We start from the raw sequence: 20988 nt of genomic DNA, 5'->3' as shown, positions 1-20988 counted from the left end.
TCTGGTACGGGTTCACATGAGAGAAGGCAACCAAACTTGCCATCCAAGGAGAAATACTCTTCTTTGTACAATTTCCCCCAGTGAATATCTAAAAATGTGTGGGGAAAGCATTCTTGGTTTCTTTTTCACCCATTAGGTAATGCAGTGCAATGTAAAGTAGCCTGCCTCAGCTTTGCCCCCTGTATGTTGGGAATCGACAGCTATTCACACTATGTCCACAACCTGCAAGATACCCAGCCCATGATGCGTAGAATGCTTGACTACTTTAGGGGAGGCTGGGGAGGAGACAGTTGATTTAAGGCCACAGAAAATACTTGTGGCAGAAGTGAAATTAGCCCAAATCTTTTGAAGCCTAGGACAGCATGCTAACAAATGGGCTACACTCCCTCTATTATTTTAGAAGTTCTGTTCTAAGCCAGAAAAGCAATGTTTGTGGTTTCCCTATTTGAATTTTAGCACAGGATGGTTTGAATAGCTAGAAAAGAATCTTTGTTAATGCACAGAAGAATGAAGCCTCAAGTAACTTTTATCTTTAAAAATGGTTCTCTCATTCCCACAACCTTTTTAATTTGGAATTGAAATGAACATTTCAGCCAAATACAATCTTGTTTCTAGTTAATCTTGGCTTCTGGGCTAATGAAGACAGACCAAAACAAGGTTCTAAATTGCTAGCAAGATGCTAGATGAATATTGTTTAGTGAAGTTAGTTTGCTGTTCTTAAGAGTACTTAGCATATGAATGTGACAAATCAAATCAGACTAGTTTTTTTTCCCCTTACGCTAGCAATTGATCTGCCCCAATAGATAGTAGCAGATACCATGCCTTAGTACAGAACTGCGTTAATCCCACACAATATTAGTGAGCAGCAAGTAGAAATTACACCCCACTGCCACATCTGAGTGTAGGTCGGCAGATTTTCGACACTTATGCTACCATCTACTGGTTCATGTTAAAATAAACTCTTGAGCTTTACCTTCAACCCATTCACCTCCACGCATAAATAAATAAATAAATCACAGTATTTACAAGGACTAACCATTTTTCCACATTAGTTTGAAATTTTGTAATGTGATTGCATATTTCCACTCAGCTTCTGCCTTAGGTACAAAAGTAACTCCTACGTCCAAACATTCAAAACATTTCTAAAGAAGATACACTGAACTCATCCACTCAGGTACTTACATTCGGCTAGTTTCAATGTTTTCAGAGTGAGGTTCTCCTGGTGATCTGCAAATACAGATGAAGTCTTAAGCACTGTTTGTTCTTTTAAGTCATTACAATATAAAGAGTTATGAGAAGGGCAAAGTGATTAACAACAGTAATTCTATAATTTAGAAACATCAGCTTTTCCGCACTTGCACATTTAACTTGTTTGACCAAACTCTAGAAAGTTTAGCATAAATCTGAGAACACAATAAAGCCACAGGACAGCATTTTTTCCACCGCAGCTTATGCGGCAGCAAACACCAGAGGAGACTTCAGTTGGCAGTACTTCCTTATTCAGGTTGCATGATGCAGCAGTTCTGGGCTAATTCCTCATAAACACATCTGTAACCAAAAGCTATACTCAAGGTCTACCTGTGAACAGTTGAACTTCAAGGTGCTGCAGCTCAGAACCAGGCTTTGATATTCTCTAAGCAAAATTCTTGTCTCTCATTACTCAGATTTATATATGTAACTTCACAGAACATAAGAGTTACACCCAGTTTCCTATTTCTTCATTCCAATCAACAGGTCAGCCAGTAATTGTGAGAATTAGATGTTATTGCCTGGCATTTGTACCCACCCCTTTAACTTCATATAGTTATTTAAGGTGTATGGTTCCATATTTGCTTAAGACAGCTAAATTACAGGTGCCTGATTTCTCCTTATTCCCATCTTGTTCTTTATCTTCCTCAATCTGTGCTAGCATAATTTATTTTTAAGATATTAATTGTTACCCTTCTGGGCTCCCCCCAGCCCAGTGAGACGTTTAAGTCAGAAGGTGAGGCAGTAGAAATACAGTTTTGACTTCAACCATCTTAAGCTGCTTTTCAACAGTCTTGTGAACTGTACTCAACTTTCACTGTGGTAGATTTTGGTACAGTTGACTGGAACTGCTGAATTGGATATATTGCATTGTGCATTCAGCACAGTCATTACAGCAACACTCGGTAGCTTACATGAACAAAAATGTCTTTCATGACAGAGCTTTCTCAAAACAGAAGTGAGCTACTATCTGTAAATATAACTCACTCTTTTTGTAGGTTTCAACTAAGTTTGCTAGGGGACTATGGTTAGCACAGTTAACGTTCTCAGTATTCTCTACTAAAACCTCAGTTCCTTTACTGAGGCACAAGATCTTACCAACTTTCTAGAATTTACCAGACTGTACTACATTAACAGATGCAGTGCCTAGAAAGCATTTCTGGCACACAATTTTAAATTCCTAAGCTAACTGGATACTGTGCAGTGACAGATGATGCAGAACACAGGAAGTTATTTGTTTATACTTCACTAAGTTATTCAACTGACACTAGAGATGGAACTCAACTTACTCTCCAACGAAGTTTACGCTCATGCTTCAAATGCACATATCATTCAGCTAAAAAAAAATGGTTAGAGAAACAACCCAGCCTCAAAAATTGATCTTTTTGTTCCTTCCAAATGATCCTTCCCTTACCTGTTCAAACTCAGGACTGACAAAAGAGGTGCAGTAGAAAAATAATGCTCATCAGCAAAACAAATGGAAGTTTAATTTCTCCTTTGACTCTCCAAACCAAGTCCCCAGATACTTAAAGGAGATGAGCAAACCTCTCCCTAATTATTCACCTAAATATACAAGTGCTTGAAGCCATCCAATCTGAGAAGCAAGTGTCTACATTCACACTGGCTAGCTTCTCTATTAGCATACATGACTTCAGAAACTGAGAGCACAGAGCCAGCCTGGAGCTTTGAGGCAGTTGTTTTCTCTCTTTTACTTGTATGCAATGTCTCCCAATGAAAATACGGGTAACAGCAACGCTTAAAGTTGCTATGAAAATACACCCGAAACAGTAGTGTCAAAAGTATTAGTCACTCTGATCCTTTAAAAACACAACAGTATGAAAAATTACAGAAAAGAACAGTAGATGAGCATCTAAACCTAATGTCATAAAGAAAAAAAACTAGACGGCAGTCTGCAGTGCAGACAAGTAAACAACGCTACCAGTATATCCAATGTCTTTTCCTACCCTTATAGTTTATGTATAATATATGAGAAGACAAAGTTCTGTGAGAGTTCACGGGAAAAAAGACTAGCTGAGTTTAAAAAAGTTTGGTCCTCTCAGGTAAGTAGTTCAACAAGAAAAAGGTTCAAATTCCCTCAGATTATCTTCTGCTGTAATGTGAGCATATCTACTATAAAAGTGACTTGCAGAAATTTTAATCTACTCAATAAATGGATTTTAACAGGTTTTAGATGACAATGTAAGCAGCAAATACGATGAGTTTTCAATACTCATTAGAACAATATGAAAGACCAATCTATTTACAGCAATTATTTGTTGAGAAGCTGTTTATAGTAACTGTTTACAAACAGGAAACCTTATTATTCTTCTAGGCAGGCAATAATACCAAAAACAACTATGTAGCATGACAAATCTGAAACAAGTTCTGTTCAAAGAAAAATCTCAGAGCAAACGCTCTTACAGATTCCAGCTCTGAATAAGAGACTGTAGAAACTGATCGAGACACCAACTAATCTGAATACTGCAGTATGAGCTAGCAAATTCAGGTGGTGCCTCGCTTCCAACAACACAGGGAGCAACTTCTCCATTCTGCAAGCCCCTCACTTTACCTCCACTGTAACTCCCTAGGAGAGAAAAGTCAACGTATACAAGTCTACGAATTTTTATCATCGATCATCCTGGACAAATACGTACAATTAACTGAGCAATTTGCTTAAATAAGTACATTAAACAATTTACATAGAATTTAGTATTATAGTAAAGTCAGAGATACTTAAGTGACGGTTTTGATCTTAAGAGGAGTGCACTGGAGTACCGCAGTGCTTGTGATTTAAAACGTAGGGAGGGACAAGAAACATGAGCTTTGAAACTACTCTAAGTAAAAGTGTAAGTCAATTTTGCCACCTGACTTATCTTAAATAAACAATATACCTTAGTGCTGTTTACAGAATTAACTTCAAGTCATACAGATTAAAGTCTTGAAATAAATATTATTTTAACAATTACCTTGAGAAAAAACACAATACGTTTTGATCTTACCTTTTACAAGCTGTGGCCATTCGGTGACATCAGGGTGATCACAATTTTGAGTCACTGATTAAAAACAGTTGTCACACCAGTCCTGTGTCACGTTGGGCTAAGCATGAGCTTAACAACTCTAAATAATAAAAATAATTTAGTTAAAAGTCCTTACAAACTATTTTCAGCCAGCCCACTGAACAAAAACACAGATGCTAAGAATCAGTTTGTCTGCAAAATAGACTGTAAAATCTCGTTCAAATCTTTTAGATAGCATTATGTGACTACCCAAATACTTCACTACAGTACTCACAACTGATAAAACTGAAAACTCATCAACTTACTTTTAATCTGTCTAGAAAGAAAAACCAAAAGGCAACAAAATAACCCCAAATCTCTTGAACCAGTAGAAAGCACCTGATGTCAAGACAAAAAGCATTTAAAGATTTGGATGTATATAAACATGAATCATAGGTTCTAGCTACAATAACATTTAATAAATGTTTCCCTTCTACAACTGAATTAGTGCTAGCTCTTTTTTATGGAGGTTCTGTGTTTGAAAGGGAAGAACAAGTAACTTATGATCCGCTGCATGCCTTTCCCCAAAATCAAGCTGGCTAAAGCTAAGTTTGAAAGGAACAAGTTTTGTCACTGGTGGCAACACCTTTTATGTTATTTGCTCAATTTACATTGCACAGATTCTCCTCTCTCCTACACATTTTCAAAAGCGTATTTTACCTGTCAATTCTTTCCTGTGATCTGGCTCCACTGGTTTAAATTGAAGGCTTGGTCCTTTACTTTGTCACTCAGGTGGCAGCCAATGATCACTCAGCAAAACTCTGGCCCAGAGCGCTCTGGGACCACCCCAGCTGATTACTTCCATGGCTGAAAAGGAACCAATTAGTCTCTTACCTATTACTATTATCTACTCTACAGTTAACTGACAAAATATTTCCAAACACAAGCCTCAAAACTCAATATTCGCACCATTCTCTCTCCCACCCCAGCACTAGTACTCAACGGACTGCAAAGAGGCCTCTGCTGGAGTCACATCAAACAGCACAAATTACTTTCTGTTGACATGAAGTTTTTAAGTACACTGCAACATTACTACTGTATTTAGGAAACAAAGGTATTTTTCTCTCAACAGCCTACAGTAGTACAGATCTCTGTCCAGCACCTGAAAAATAAGTTTTATTTCTGTAGATCTAACAGGTGAATATCCATATTCTTAGGTTTTTATGCAGCAAGTTGCACAAAGGCTAAAGAGGCACTCAGACCAGCTCTCTACATCTGTAGTCACCGTGATCCAGAGCAAATACTAACAGCACATCCTATAGCATTTTCAGTAAACAAAGCTTTTGTGCTTCAGTCCAGCATATCACAAGACTTTCAGTAAGGTCTTCAGTCTGACAGAGCAACCAAGAACCCTCGTTGCTAATTTGCATCTGTGGACTCATCTAAGATGAAATGGCTGAACAGGTCCTACAATTTTCTGAAGTTCATCTGAAAAACTGCTGACTTTTTCTATTCTGTTACAATTTGCAAATCTGCTACACACTGCAGCTCTACAATGGAGTGAAACGGAGTGTTATTTTTGAAATAACGCTTTTTAATCGGGTGCATATCTTGACACAAGAAGTGCCATTTTAGATATGAAGTCAGTGATACTAACGACTTCACAAGTGCAGTTGATTTAATTGAAAAAAGAAACAAACAATTGAAAAATCCCCAAAATAACACAGAGCTTCTCTAGTAAAACATCGGTATGGGTGTAAATTGTCAAAGCTGCACTCAATAACTGAGTCAGTGCTTTGAGCACAGTGCAACGGAAAGAAGTCAATGGGAATGGTTCCTCCTCCATCAAAATCAAGTGACAGACCAGGTAAAGATGTTCAAATTAACAGCTGTGGACTATCAACCTCAAACAAAAGCTAATAGGTAAAAAAACCCAAACAACCACCAAAGAAAGTGATACACAAATAAGAAGCCTTAAAAGTACTGCTTTATGGCATTATGATGGTTTGATGATATCTGCTTTTATGCAAGCCTTAGCTTTAAAGAAACAGAAGTCCATTCTAGGGCAGCGCTTTATTCTCAAGTCAAATCTTATTTCTAGCTGCTTTCTGAAGAATTGGTGTGAAATGGCTCTGTAAAAATGCACTTAGAAATTATAAACTAGTTTCTATGCACAAATAACTTTTAGTACAATAGTGAAAAAGGACAGCGGTGTAGTCTCCAATTCCTCATTTGTTAGGAAGAAACCTGCATTTTGTCTGGTTGCTCTACGTAGCTAATACCTTAGTTGTGTTCCATGGAACTGGAAGCACATAAGAATAACAAACCAATAGCAATGTCAGTAAAATTGAGATTTCCCAAAAGCGTTTTGTGTTCACAGCCTCTCCCATGTGAATGTGAAGGAATGCATGAAGCACTGGTGCTGGATTCAAAACCATCAGATTCTGGACTGTTAAAGAATATACTCTGAGGTGACAGTTCCACAGCCATGGCCAAGGCAAGTCTGTGACCAGGCCTGACAAAGATCCAGCTGTCAGACACACAGCAAAGCACCAAACACAGAATTTACAGCCCGCATATTAAGCAAAACAGTGCCCAAACCATCATGAACCTCACTAAGTTGTTATTAACTCGTCTAAGTTTTGTAATGAAATCCAGATTTACAAAGTAAACTCATCATGGATCAAGACAGTGAATCTTGGAGCTGTAGCCTTTTTTAATCTGTTACATGATACCTTAAGACTGAATTTACTGTACTGAGAACTAAAAATCTCCTGCTCCATTTCAACAGCATGGATACCAGCAGCAAGAAACTTTAACAAATCACTTTCCCTCCTATCTCCTTTCTCATCCCAGCCTTCCCAGGTATAGTTGCTGCCAGTCCTGTGGGATTGGATGTGACTGGCCAGAAGTCTCTAGCACAGATGAAAATTCTGAGATCAGAATGTTAAAACGTGGGGTGGGTGTGAAGGAGACTGCCAAAATGCCTAACATGGCATACAGTGTTTGAACACAGGGCATTAAGGCTGCTGTATCCAGAAAAATAGGTAAAAGAGTCAAAGGACTCAACTTGATCAAGAAAGGGAAGACTAAGATAATGAAAAAAAATGCATTGTGAAAAAAGAAACTGAGCTACAACAGGTATTCATCTGTCACAGATACTCCTGTACAAAAGCCTCTGGATGTAGCTCACCTTCCAGAAGGTACCATTCTAAAACAGCTCCACAGCAAAATATTTATTCTTATAGCAGAATTACTAAAAAATGATTTCTCTAGACTTTACCATCATGATTAACGTTGCTTACAGTTTAGTCTTTCACAAACATACAGGGCAGCTGAAGGTAACAAGCAAAGTTCAGGTCTCTGCAATATATCCCAGAAACTTGAGATGGCTGCTAGAGGCTCTTTGGGACTGGGCATGCTCCAATACAGACACATCTATATCTGCCTAGCAACAATTTACAAGAGGTGGACTGAACCAGGACTGCAACAAACCATATTATAATTACCAATATACAAAGGGTAAGAACCATACCCTCAAACCGTGTATATGGCATAGAGTAGCTATCGTCAAGAGAAAATAGGATAAATAATGTTTACACAGTGCTCAGAGACAACATCCATTTCTAACAGGTAAAAAAGGTACAGCTTCACTGAAAAGAACGCTATCAAATGAAAGGGAGGGTGGAAGGAAATAAATAATAAACCAGTGAAAGCTAGCAGTTAGAAACCACGTTCAGATGCTTCAGAAGTGGCTAAAAAGCAACTTGGTTGCCGTCATTAAGTATTTCCTTGAACCTTAAATCACAAACATAGTCAGACCAGATGATCTTGTAGGCCCTTTCCAACCTTGTGATTCCACGATTCTATGAGTCACGGTGAGGCTCCCAGCATCAACAAACAGAATCCAAAGCTACACCATAGAGAACATGAGTACATATTCATCAGCAAGGAAGTCCAAAACATCTTCCAGCTACAAATCACTGTAAATTAAATGTTCTCACCTCTACAGATTTTTCTAAATCTACTATTTTTCCTATATTATTTGTCTTATAGGTGTCTATTTGCACATCTGGTGGATGACACCAAGTATCTGAGGTCTAGGAAACTCTTTGAAGTGAGGAACACCTGTGATGGACGGCTAAAAAGACCGATGCCCTCAAAAGTGGTATTTTTAAGAATTGATTTTCTTTTGAAAACAGTTGCAGTTTCCCCCTGAGTAAGCTTAACATTCAACCTTTAAGACCACCTTTTTGAAAGATATTGATGAAAAAGAGGGTGATCTACCAGTACAGAAAAGCGTCAGAACATTCCTTAGCTTACAGCGCAGGAATTTTACTTGCTCTAATTTAAAACAATCATCTCTCTCAGGAAACTACCTCTCAAGATCACTTTTATATGCTTACTGAAGAATCCCTCTGAGTCCTTCAAGAACGAACGCCCTTCTGTCCAAACTGATACACTTCCTGAATGTCTCTGAATAGCATGATGAAACGGACAGTCATCATCCATACAGTGAAAGGTGCCCTTGTACTACCATACCTTGCTTACCACTCTGACAAAAAGGAAACTACAACTAATAGGAAAGCTGGCCATTTCTCATGATCCCCAGAGGTCCTTTCCAACCCCTACAATTGTGTGATTCTGTCTTAAGACTGATTCATCAAGTGTCCCGAAAGAAAGTGCAGAATATGCTTCATATTTCTAAGTTCAGTCTTAACTGTAACTTGCAGAAAAGTAGCAGTACAGTTGGAAACATCAATTCCTTTTGTTGCTTGCTTGTCTTTGCCAGCACTAAAAGCAAAGAAAGTTGTAAGATTCCAAAACTTTTATTCATGAAACTATCAGTAGGTCAAATTATCAACTGACTTAAAGTAAAATCAAATATGTTACTACAATCTAATTACATAAAACCTAGTGGAGTAGCCAAAACCAAACAAACAATAAACAGCAGAAAGGCGTTTGTATGAAGTTTGTTGTTTTTTTTACTACTTCATAAGCTGAACTTATCCAATTTCAATAATAGCAGATGAATACAAACTAACATGGTTAGAAGACAAAAATAACGGGGTTCTACCCTGGAAAACATCAATTAAAGCAACTACAACAGTCACAACTGATTAGTAAATACACATATGCTCCCTGTATCACAGCTGAAACAGATACCATTCACAAACAGTTCCTGGAAAGGTATTCATCTACACAAAGTACTTTAGACACGTTCAAAACTAGAGCCTAATTCTCCAATTACTCAATATTCTTCCACGCTATTCCAGAAGTAGCAGAACAGGGCCTTGAAGCAAGCATGGAAACAAGAGAAAGTGGCTTGTGATAATGTAATGAAAGGAATTAAAAGTTGATCAAGATAACTGATGAGAATAGTGGAAGGAACTAAGTCTTTCATAACAGAGAATGAACACACACAAAAAAGATCCTCCAACTGAAAGAAAACACACATATAAAGAAAAAACATATGACTAGAAACTAAAGGTTGAAAAACTCAGTAGAAACACAAGCATGCAGGATAGCAAGTAATAAACTATTTGGAGAGAGGGTCTGAATTTGCTATTATCTTCAAATTAAGACCAGTTACTATTCCGGAATCTACTCTTTAGTGAAAACATAAATCACTGAGTTTTATAAAGGTAGAATTTGGTGTATCTAGTAAACCCCCAAATACAGAAATCAGATACAGATTTATATGAAAGCTTCATTCTATAATATCTGCATACTTGCTATGCCTTGGCTATGATATCCACAAATAACACAGTAACAGCAAGTGCCCCACTGTTTGCTACCATTTTCCTTTCTAAAGCTAAAGGCTTCTCATTTTCTTTATTCATTTCTCCTGCTTTCTACAGCTGTCTCCATGACTCTGGACAGTAGATTTCCACCCCCAGCATCCCCCAACATATTTTTTTTTGTCTGAGGTTTTTGTAAGATCATAGATAAACTTTATTCATCTTTGTAAAAGAGGAAAGTCTGCAGTTACCTTTAGCTACTGAATTTTTCACTTGGACTATAGCTAATTTTTCTTCTGTTCCCAGCCTCGCTCCATCTCCAAAAAACCATTTGTTTCTATCTGAGCAATGTCTGCTACTTCAGGCTCCCTCCAAAATTATCCACCTTTGAATGGAAAGGTCCTCCAACATCAGAAAGTGAAATACAATCACCTATTTAAATTTGTTTTGGTAGCTCTCCATTTACTGGGTAGGTATCAAGTTATCTTCCAAACAGCTAAGTTTTACAGCTTCGCTTCAGCTTAAGTATTTAAACTTTTATTCCACCTATCTTTTTTGCTTATGCTTGGTTATTTTGCTTTCTTTTTCCACCCACTCATCACATGGAGCCTATCATATAAAGCACCTTTCTGTTCACCAAATTATTCAGTGACATGAGGATGTTTGTTTATATGTAGGTTATATTAAAACCAAACAATCATGCAGTCCTGTAGCGTAACACTCAGTTTTTCTGACGTTTTGCTGTTCTGATGTTCATTACTTGCACGTTGTGGTGGATTAGAGGGGGATTCTTGTTCATCAGCTTACAAAGGGTGTACCATTACAAAGACTGCTTGAACACATACAGTAGCAAATAGTTAAACATTCAGAAGAAAGCAGCCAGCAGAGATAACAGCAAAGAAGAAATTACAGCTTAGGTGTGAAAGAGAGCTGTCATACACAAAAAGGGTATTGAAACTGGAGAGTGAGAAGCAGGTGGGTGGTCCCGCTGATGCTGTGGGTGCAAAGTGAATGCACACTACCTGCCCAATGAGTACAGAACCAATCTAAACAATTATCATAACCCAGATGCTCCTGAGAAAACACAACTTTTCCTATATTTTATATTTTAAGCCTTACAGTTTTTAATTAGCATACACCATAGTAAAAGTTTCAGTTTAGAATTAATCATCATTAATTCCCCCGAAACAGAACTATGCAGAAACAGCAGCTGCCAACAGTCCTTTCACAGGGCCAGGATTTTAGAACTTTAATCTTTTTGACTGTTTTTTCATGGTAGTTGCCTTCAACAGAAGAATCTAGACAAATATACAGATACGAAACTTGTATCAGGAGTTACTAAGTTCTTCCCATTACTTTGAGTGTTTTAAAACAAAGTATCTTCGTAGCTTAGAGGTAGTCGTTGAGGTAACTCCGTATGATTTTGTGTTAACATATATTTGATAATCTAGAGAAATCTGAACTCTTAATACTATTTTTTTCTGAATGCCACAATTCAGAAAGTTAAAAGAAAACAATCACCATGCATCGAGAACAGTGTAGAACTTGAGCCACTATTGAGTGGTGCAGATTTTCTCTAACACCACGCATCTCCACTGGACTATCACAGCATAAAGCTAGAAAATGGGAGCTAGAGTAACTGCAAGTTAAAGTTCGATTTTGTTATAGTGCACACACACAGTTTTAAGCTTGCTGGACACTTAAGAGCCCAGACAAAGAGAGACACCACGTGGCACACACTGCTGTTAGCAAAGGTTACGTTTTTGAGTTTCCAAACATTCCAGTTTGTAAATTTTACACTGATGTTTGATTAACTTTTCTAGTAGTTCTGAGTCTATTCTGCACGTTATACTTAAAAAGAGTACAAGTCTGACTATAAATGTGTGTACAGCAGCATGGAAAAAGGCTTCAGCAACAGCAGCAGGTCTTATCCAGTCAACAGAGAAATAGATGGATCACAGTAGCATAATGCTGAGTTTGTATAAGAAATTAAAAGGGAATTAGTCAGTGTTGCATCTTTATTTTCTCCAATATCAAGTAACTCAGCTATCCAAAGAAAATAAGCCTAAAAGTAACAGACATTAAAGTTGAAAAAATATGGGAAAAATGAATGCGTGTGTTTTCCCGAATTTATTTTCAACTTCTTTGTTTAAATCAGTGAAATATAATTATTATTATTAGTCACAATACATACATACAATAGAAGTGAAAACATAGACATACCATATCTTTCCAGAGCTGCAGAAACTTGTACGTCCCAATTCTAAAATGGACTTCTACAGCTCCTGTACCTATAACGCAAAACACTGTATGTCAGTTTTCGCACTACGCGCCGTGCCGTCACAAAACTCACTGTTGCTTCAAAGGGATATAAATGAGAACAGCCTTTCGATTAGTCACCAGTTTACAATGAAATGAAACACAGGACTTTCAATACCAGCCACAGCAGAAAATGCTTAGTTATATGTCAGGGAAACTGCAAAAGCTGAACGTCCATACACAGTGTCCCCTATTCTTTCTTCTCTAGTGATGCAATACAGCTTTATTATTCCGTTCATCCAGTTTATTATAAATATCCACTTCCTTCTTCTAGAAGATTCTGGCAAGGTTTCTCTCCTGCTCCATCCTACCTCACCCCGCCCCCATCCATTTTTTCCCCCTCTTCATAAAGTAGTATTTTCTTAATTAAAGACATCAGTATTTATAATAATAATTTAAATAAATGCTTTCAAAAGTTACCAACAGAACCACACTTTGGTCCTAGAAGCCCAGAACTGCTGAAGTTTGGTAAGCATGTCTATAAAAAGTTCGGTTTTAGAAAAGCCGTAAAAAAGAAGGAACTCAGGCCTAAACATACCCCACATATTTATAACAAGCAACTAACAAGCACAGTACAACCAATGTGAGGGGTCTAAGTTACACAGAAACAGTCATATAATTAAAGAAAACTAATCTTTACTCCTTGGAAACTCACTTATTTGAGTATATTTCAAAGTGTGTTTTCAGTATCACAAAGATTAATACTTAATTTGTTGGTTCTAAACCTCTATTTAAGAGCAAACAAACGCAGTGGAGCTGATTCAGACTGATTTCCAACTTACATCAGTGTTCCCATGAAAGAAGCCCTGATCTGGTTACCTTAAGGAGTACACATTCAGTTTTGTCTTAATGACATGAAATGACAGAGCACCCATCCAGTACCCAAGGCCCAGTTCTGCTCTGGGGAGGATACGAAAAGGATGGATAGGAACATCTGTGCCAGTCCAGCTCCGCAGCTCTACCAGGTTGTGCTTAACTTTCTATAGTTCCAGAAGAAACAAAAACCTACACGGGGCAATCTGTGTATTTAACGCAGCAAAACTCCTATTACAACAAAAAAATACAGTAATTATGTGGATTTATATATAGTCAGGATGAACAACAAACCTCTACAGTTGTGTCAATAAAACTTTACTACCACCCATAAGAATAAATTTCTCTGAAGAGTGAGAGAAAGCAATATGATTTTCTTGATGGGAGGAGGTACCACCAACAGCAGACATCACAAAGAATCATTATTCCTTCACAGGGAAGCCACCAAGCAAACTCAGCTAGAAGTATTCCTATGAACACTAACAGTATTTTCACGTCTCATGCCACAGGACTTCCAGCTTTTATCATAATGTCTGCAAATGCTCTCATGTACTCACACTTGTACATGCAGAGCAATGCTATCTATATGTAATTAACCGACCGTCCTCTAAGCCACAAAGCACCAGCTTTCAGGGCGCATGGAGTGCAAGAAAAGCATGGAGAGAAGAAGTATCACAAATACATTTAGCAGAGATCTAACAATTGCTGCCCAGCAAGAGGAGACCAGAAAACAAAGGGTTGCAACAGAACTAAGGCCATGTAGTTGAGGACATCACAAATTATAGCAGAAGCACAATAGAGTAGAGGAGATGGAGATAGAGGAGTTGCTGAAGATGATGAAGCTGGTAACGGAAGAGCAGTAGTAGAACACAAAACTGGAGCACATGGACCTCCAGCTCTCTCTGCTCAGCCACCCACCAGCAGCTACCACTGAGGCAAGCAGAAACCCTCCAGGATTTCAGCAGTCTGCTGTAAAACATCCACTCATGAGCAGCTACATGAACAACAAAATGGAACACAGGATCTGCAATGCTTGTCTAATGGGAACGGATGCAACTGCACAGAATCAGATGTACATTTATCACCACTATAATTATTACTTAGCATTAAGCCACACCTGCTTAAAATAAATGCAAGTGGACAAAAGTGTGACTAAAAGCACAGCTACTGCTACTGGTTCCATTTCATGTAAAGGATCTCAATCAAATGTGACCAGAGCCAAACTGCTGCTTTTCTATGCCACATGTTTTCCATCAGAAGACTTCAAGTTGCCCTGAATATCAACAGAGATGGTAAGCTATCAAATTAACCAAACGACTGTGGTGTACAACTCCAAAAACAGTTAAGAAATAAGTTGTGAAAAATACTTCACAGCCTTTGTGCCTTGCCTGATGAAAGGTACAATGAAGTCACACCTATCAGAAGCTTGACAGCTCTTTTCTACCTTTAAAAATCAAAACATGAAGACCCCACAGCACACAAGCTAGCTGTCACAAGGCTGGAGGTATTACAGGTTTTCCTCACACAACATTAAATATGTAAGTTGAATAAGAATCATTTTCTTCCATGAGAGACATTCTTACCATGTTCTTCAAATAAAACGAGTATTCACAAATAGTCTCCTTTCAGTAAGATATCCAGGTCAAAAGAGCCATGCAAACGGACTATTTAATCACCATCTCACAAAAGAAAGGGCTCAACCTTTGCAACCCAGAAACACCAGTACCTCAGTAAAGCAATTCCCCTAAGACCACTCACGTCCTCAGAACTCAAAGGATTTTTTACAGCTTGTGTGGACAGTTGTGTATTTCCACCATCTACAATACACAGCTTTTGCTACAGCGGTTGGAACAGGTACCTAAGTGCTGCTACAGCTGCCAGTGTACACTGGTGTACCTTGGACTTTCTAAACATAGAATAGGGTACTAAAACCTAACACTGATCATCAAGACTTTGGACGTTAGATTTCACTATAAATCAGAAACTAAGTGTTATCTGAATATAGCTATGCAAATAGAAATGGAAGCATCCCACTGGAAATTCTCAAGTAGTGACAGACAGAATTATCTAGCTTTGTAAAAGTTTCTTATGCCTTTTAAAAACAAAAACAAAAAATACCACACTGCAAAAATCAGAATGTTCTTAAGTACTGAAGTCATCAGTTCAAATGCATGACTAAGCCTAAAGCAGAAAGAAAACAAAATCAAAAAACTTCACCCACGAGTATGGTAACATTTCCTGTTTGACCTACAGCCCACTTAGGAAGTTGAGCTCCTTTAAGAGCCAGTTTACCACGCTCTAACACCCCAAGTCTGTTGAGCTGCAGCTGCTCCAACCCGGGTCCCACAGAGCATACCAGAGCAGGACAGCACAAGCACTGCCAGAGCCCGGCTGCCTGGACAAGCCTGGCATCTCTCAGTATCGTGCAGCTTGGCACTGTGTTACAGATCTCTGTGCCTCTCAGGGAGAGAGGGAGGTCTATTTTTCATTCCCATTGCTCACTTCACCGATTTACTTGGCATAATGATCATCAAGGACATGTCAAGGAATTCCAGCAGGGAGTCCAAAGGGAGGAGAAGGAGAGTCATCTCAATGACAGAGGCACAAAGACCTAGCCTCGCCCTTACCACTCAAGCTCAAACTGGAGCCCTGCCACACTGCTCCCAAAACATCAGAAGGAAAAGGAAACCAGGTGGATTCATTGTTGCCACACCAATACACAACAAGCCCCAAGCCTCAATTACCCGTTCCATAATTATGCACTTGTGATCCCACTGGCAATTGCAGGATTCACCATGACCAAAACTGAAACAGATTCAGGAACTTATGGCTGATACACTTGAGTTTTTTATTTAGTTACTTAGGCCATATCCTGTGAAATTAAGTCACCCAAGTATATTAAGTATGACTTTTGATGTACTGATGAACAGAACATGAAAAAAAAACAAACAAACCAGTAATTGCCACACCAAACAGCCAACTGGTACATCAGCTCAACTGGGTACCAGAACGTCACAACTGGAATTTACCTTCGATCCAATCTCACTGTTGGCATAATACACAAGGTAAACTCCAACATACTTGGATGCACAGCTGTTTGGATGGATGCAAGCAGCGACGCTTTCTGATGAAGTCTTGGAATGGCATGGAACGCATGTATCCTTTTTGAACCACCTGACCACAAAAAGCTTCAAGCCTCTGTGACAGCTGCCCAAAACTTTTCTTTGACACATACATACCTGCCCTAAGGAAATGTAAGTTGCTTCAAAAGAAGCAGGCCACCCCTCTTACTGAAGAGAGAGGACTGGGGGTCCAAAGGGAAGCCACCCATTTAGATCCACTCAGCTGAACAACAGCAACATCTTCTAATTCTTCACCACTCAATAGAACATGGGTAAAAACCACCAGGTGAGGTGATTACAGAATGAGTCCTGGTAAAGACTGATTTCCAGACCCTTCCTCCATTCAGCAGTTACTAACATAGGGAAGCAGGCTCAACCTAATAGAATAAAGAGTAGTTAATGCTTCCTTTAAGAGATTCATACATAACAAGTCTATGTAAGGTGCTGACTCTTAATTTATAATGTAATTTTGCAAACAACAAGTTACTTTGTCAAAAAGGTTTGCCTCAATGAGGTAGAGATAGCAAAAAAATAGCGATCTGAAGTCTAGCTTTCTCACATGTTAACACTGCCAGGCAGGAATCCTGGGTCTAAACATTACTTAAGTTACTTTTTTCTCTTTAGATACTTCTCCTATGAGGCCGCTTTCCTGAAGAATGTTTCACAAGTTCATATAGCTACTGACATGTTGCTTCACTACAAAATACAGCTTTTTTTGCCCTCTATTTGCCAACTTTTGGCTAACCAACTCGATACACTGTGCACGTTACTATTCATATGAGCCAGCAGCCTACAAACTTTCATTCACGGCCCATACATTGCTGTAGGAGGCTGCCAGGTGTTGGCTGTATATACAGGAAGTCAGTGCAGTAAATGTTAGTTAAGGTCAAAGTATTTGAGATGACAAGAACAAAAGTCACTTCAAGCATGCAATTTGTTCATTGCTGTTGTCTCTGGGAAACAAATATTTAAGCAATAGTTACAGTGCTCTCTTGGGGGAGGGGGATTGGTCAGGCAAAGCAGGAGATTAATATAAGTAAACAACAAATCTTAAATTAATTGGTAAAGGATCTGATGGTGAATTTCTTGCCGCCCTCATGCGATGTGCAAATCAGAATTCAATTACTTGAATACCAGTTCTTATGCAACTCATGGCTCAAATATATGGATACTAAAGAATAAAAAAACATTTACCAAAATAGCCAGAAACGTAAAACATAGCTCTCTTTAAAAACCCGTACTGATCCATTAACTGGAGTGAAGACCTGGCCTACCATGATCAGAAGGGAAAGACAAGAACTTGCAATGAGCCTCTGTACTCCAGGACTTTGTCTTTCAATTTCGTTGTAAGAATTTTTCCCCTTCAGTGTATGAATACACTGGTGGAAGGGGGAGAGGAAAAAGCCATTTCCTGCTTTTAAAATATGAATACTCTTCGGACATTCTCTAAGTAAACTGAAACTGAAAGTAGTAAAGGGAAAAAAAAACCAACAAACCACCACCAACAAAAAACTTCCCTGCACAGCAAAAGTTATGATGAGGAATTTGGAAAAAAAACATAAACACTTAATTTGTTCCATTAAGTGCTGTATCATGTATCACTCTAATTACTGTTTATACAAGATGTTATATGCTTAAACATGTTCACACTTCAACATGTTTATGACTATTAAAACTTGACTCAAAGATGTATCCCTTCCCAGCCCCCCCCCCCCCCCCAATACATTTAGTTAAACAGAACCCATGAATTCACGTGGAAACAAACAACACACCCGCACAGTGCACACTTACAGTGAAAAGCACATGATTTTATACACCAGAGGCAGACGTCACTTCAGATTCCTGTAGCAGGTTGCCTCTTACAAAAACTAACTAAATAAATAAAACAAAGTGAATCTGTTTTTCCCACATTAGTTAGAGCAGGTACAATCCGAAGGTGCTCTAACAGACTCTGACAGGCATTAAACATCCCTGGATATATTTAACGCACAAAGTTTTACCTTCCATCCACAGATCATCACTCCCGTGTCTTTAAGCAGGAGCAGTAATTAAAAGACGACTAGAATTGTTTGTTACGTGAGAAACAATGACAAATCACACATCGGTTTTGAGGAGGACGTGGATTAAGATCTAGGATTTGAAAGTCGCTGCTTGAAAAAAAAAGCAAAGACAGACACCTCTGATTGCTTGAGGTTTTGTTTTCTGTTTTTCTTTTTAATAGATGCACACAATCATACCCCTAAAAACAAACAAAACAAGCGACAAATCAAATCATTTGTTTTGCCATCTAGCTTGATGTTTTTATTTCCAGATACTTGGGAGACACTGAATACTCCAGTAAGGAGAAATATCAAGCAGCCCTTGTGAACAGAAGAACTTGTTAATTCCTGTAGGAAAGATACCACGCTAAATAGAAAACACAGAGTGGAACGGGACATTCACAAGAGACAAAAGCATCTGTAAGACTGCACTACAATTATTTTAATTCAAGTTATGTTTCGTCCTGTAAACCTAAATAGCTGTATGCTTTTTATTCCAGTATTACGTCTGAATTGACAATTATGGTACTATTATGGAGACAGTCATAAGCACTGCAGACCGCATCTGTTTCTAAAGGCAAATGTAGGTGAGGAAAGTTACTGCAAGTTATTAGTAATGCACATTTCATCTTTTCTATTCAGCCCAATCATGAAACACCGAGTTTCGCAGTACTCTCAGACAGAAAAAAGTCCCTCTAACTGTTTCCAAGATCAAAGTACACAGAGTACTCAGAGACACACTATGCAAATACACCACCCAAAGCAAGGAGTTTGTGAGCCCACTTTCCAAGAGTTTTCTTTCTTACCACGAGGTACCTGTCACCACCCCAGCCCTCTCCCACCCGCCCACGGGAGGTGCCTATCAGTACTGTCACACTCACCCTGCAGCTTCAACCCCAGCACACAGATGCTACCTGTATGAATCCTTTAAGAACTCGAACTTTTAGACCTCTCCCTTTCAAATCACGGAAACAATGCTGTATTAGATATACCGAGAGAATACAATCAGGCAGCTTTTACTTCCTTGGGCAATCAGAGCTACACTCGGGTACAGTTTCACACTAGAGAACTTTCTGACAGACATGCGGCAGAGGCACAGTAAAACAAATCTGCCGAGCGGGCTCACGCAGAACATCAAGTTAATGCAGCATCCTGCTGAGATAGTGAAGTTTCCATACAGAGGGACCATCTCAGAAGTGATGTGTGAGACAAACTTTGTCCCAAAAGCCTGATTCCAACACAGAAAGTATTTTTATTAATTGGAGAGTGGGGGGGGGAGGGGGAAGGGGAGGAAGAGAAGCAGGAGGAGGTTACGGGTTCACATCACTTAAGGGACACGGTCATTCCCGAGTTACTGTACTGCTAGGGAACAAAGCATGGCCCACATCACCTCGGACACCCGATCTACAAACCGACCGCGAAGCCCCGCGATCCCGCAGAGTCCCTTTAAAAGAAGGCAGCGCAGACACACCTGAGACCCACGTCCGGCAGCCAGTAACGACAAGTCCCACTCGGCAGCAAGACCCAACACCCCAGCCCAGCTCGGGTGAACACGAGAGAGAGGAACGCAGCACGCAGGCCCCGCACTCGCTCCACGCCCGGACCGCCCCGGCTGCCCGCGCTGAGCCGGGGAACTGAAGACAGGGGAGGGCCGAGTTCACCCAAGGTCGCCCCGAGCCCCCCTTTCTCCCCGCAGGGCCGGGAGCCCCGAAGCCACGCACCCTCCCGCGGGGCTCTTCCCGACGGGAGAGCGGCCCGCGCCGCCTCCCGGCCGCCACCCCCCTCCCGGCCCCCGCGCAGCGCGGCGCAGCGCCTACCGACCTGCGCGCCGCGGCCTGCTGCTCCCGCTCGCTGCCGCCGCCGCCGCCCGGGCTCATGCGGGGGCCGCGCCGCGCTCGGGGCCGGGCCGCAGGCGAGGAGGAGGAGGTACCGCCGCCGCTGCCGGAGAAGCCGTCGGGGCGGAGAAGAGGGGCCCGCGGCCTGGCGGGAGGGGAAGGGAGAGGCGAACGGCCTGGCGGGGCGGCGCGCAGAGGCGGGGGGGCGGGCCGGGCCCGCGGGGCGCCTCCTCTCGCGGCCTCGCTCGCACTCAGCCCCGCGCCACCATCTTGGGAGAACGCGATGTCAGCGCGGCGCAGGCTCGGAGGACTGGAGACGGGCTGGGGGAGGGGGGAAGGCGGACTCGCCGCGTCCCGGCATGCAGCGCGGGCGGAAGGATGAGGAGGCCGCACCATAGAGTTCGCGGGCAGCTTCCCCCTGCTGACTGTTTCACTCGGGGCTCCCGGCGGAAGGGGGCTAGAGCGGCGCTTGCGTGCGTGAGGGGGAGGCCGCCATCTTGGAAGAGGGCAAAACTTGGGAGGCGGGAGCGAGGAGGGGTTTCTCGCTTGTCGGAGAGGGCGCGCAACCGAGTTTGCGCATGCGCGGTCGCTGCTCGGCCGTGCTGCCTGTGGGGGAGGTGCGGGCGTGTGGGGTCAGCCGCTGCGCGCGCCTTCGCGTGCACGCGCGTATGGGGGCCTTTGCTTGCGGTGCGCTTATGAGCAGCGTGTGGCTGCGTCTAAAAGTGCGAGTTGGGTGCAGCTGACAATAGCCAATCACGGTCTGATAGAGACAGGACAAGAGAGAACGGCTTTAAACTAAAAAGGGGAGATTTAGTTTAGGTACCAGAGGGGAATTTTTCTATCAGAGGGCAGTGAGGCGCTGGCACAGCTACCCA

The 20988-nt window shown here is 40.8% G+C and overlaps 1 protein-coding gene across 5 annotated transcripts in view; it reads right to left on the bottom strand.

Annotated features, from left to right (window-relative positions):
• Positions 1 to 20587, bottom strand: part of UBE3A (ubiquitin protein ligase E3A) — a 47361-nt gene extending 26774 nt beyond the window's left edge. The window contains exons 1-5 of one of the 5 annotated variants that reach the window (XM_072346961.1): positions 20100 to 20581; positions 12209 to 12276; positions 4965 to 5111; positions 4248 to 4365; positions 1183 to 1227 (exon numbers count right to left, since the gene is read on the bottom strand). In XM_072346961.1, the coding sequence (XP_072203062.1) occupies positions 1183 to 1227; positions 4248 to 4267 (65 nt within the window). In that variant the 5' untranslated portion in view covers positions 4268 to 4365; positions 4965 to 5111; positions 12209 to 12276; positions 20100 to 20581. Of the gene's footprint in view, positions 1 to 1182; positions 1228 to 4247; positions 4366 to 4964; positions 5112 to 12208; positions 12277 to 19749; positions 19770 to 20099 lie in introns of those variants that run through there. The other 4 variants (XM_072346978.1, XM_072346944.1, XM_072346951.1 and 1 more) reach the window with 4 other exon arrangements.
• Between the last annotated feature and the right edge of the window lie 401 nt (positions 20588 to 20988).

The sequence above is a fragment of the Excalfactoria chinensis genome, chromosome 1 (assembly GCF_039878825.1).
Source record: "Excalfactoria chinensis isolate bCotChi1 chromosome 1, bCotChi1.hap2, whole genome shotgun sequence".
Taxonomy (NCBI): Eukaryota; Metazoa; Chordata; class Aves; order Galliformes; family Phasianidae; genus Excalfactoria; species Excalfactoria chinensis.
This window is presented reverse-complemented; position numbering and strand designations above follow the sequence as displayed.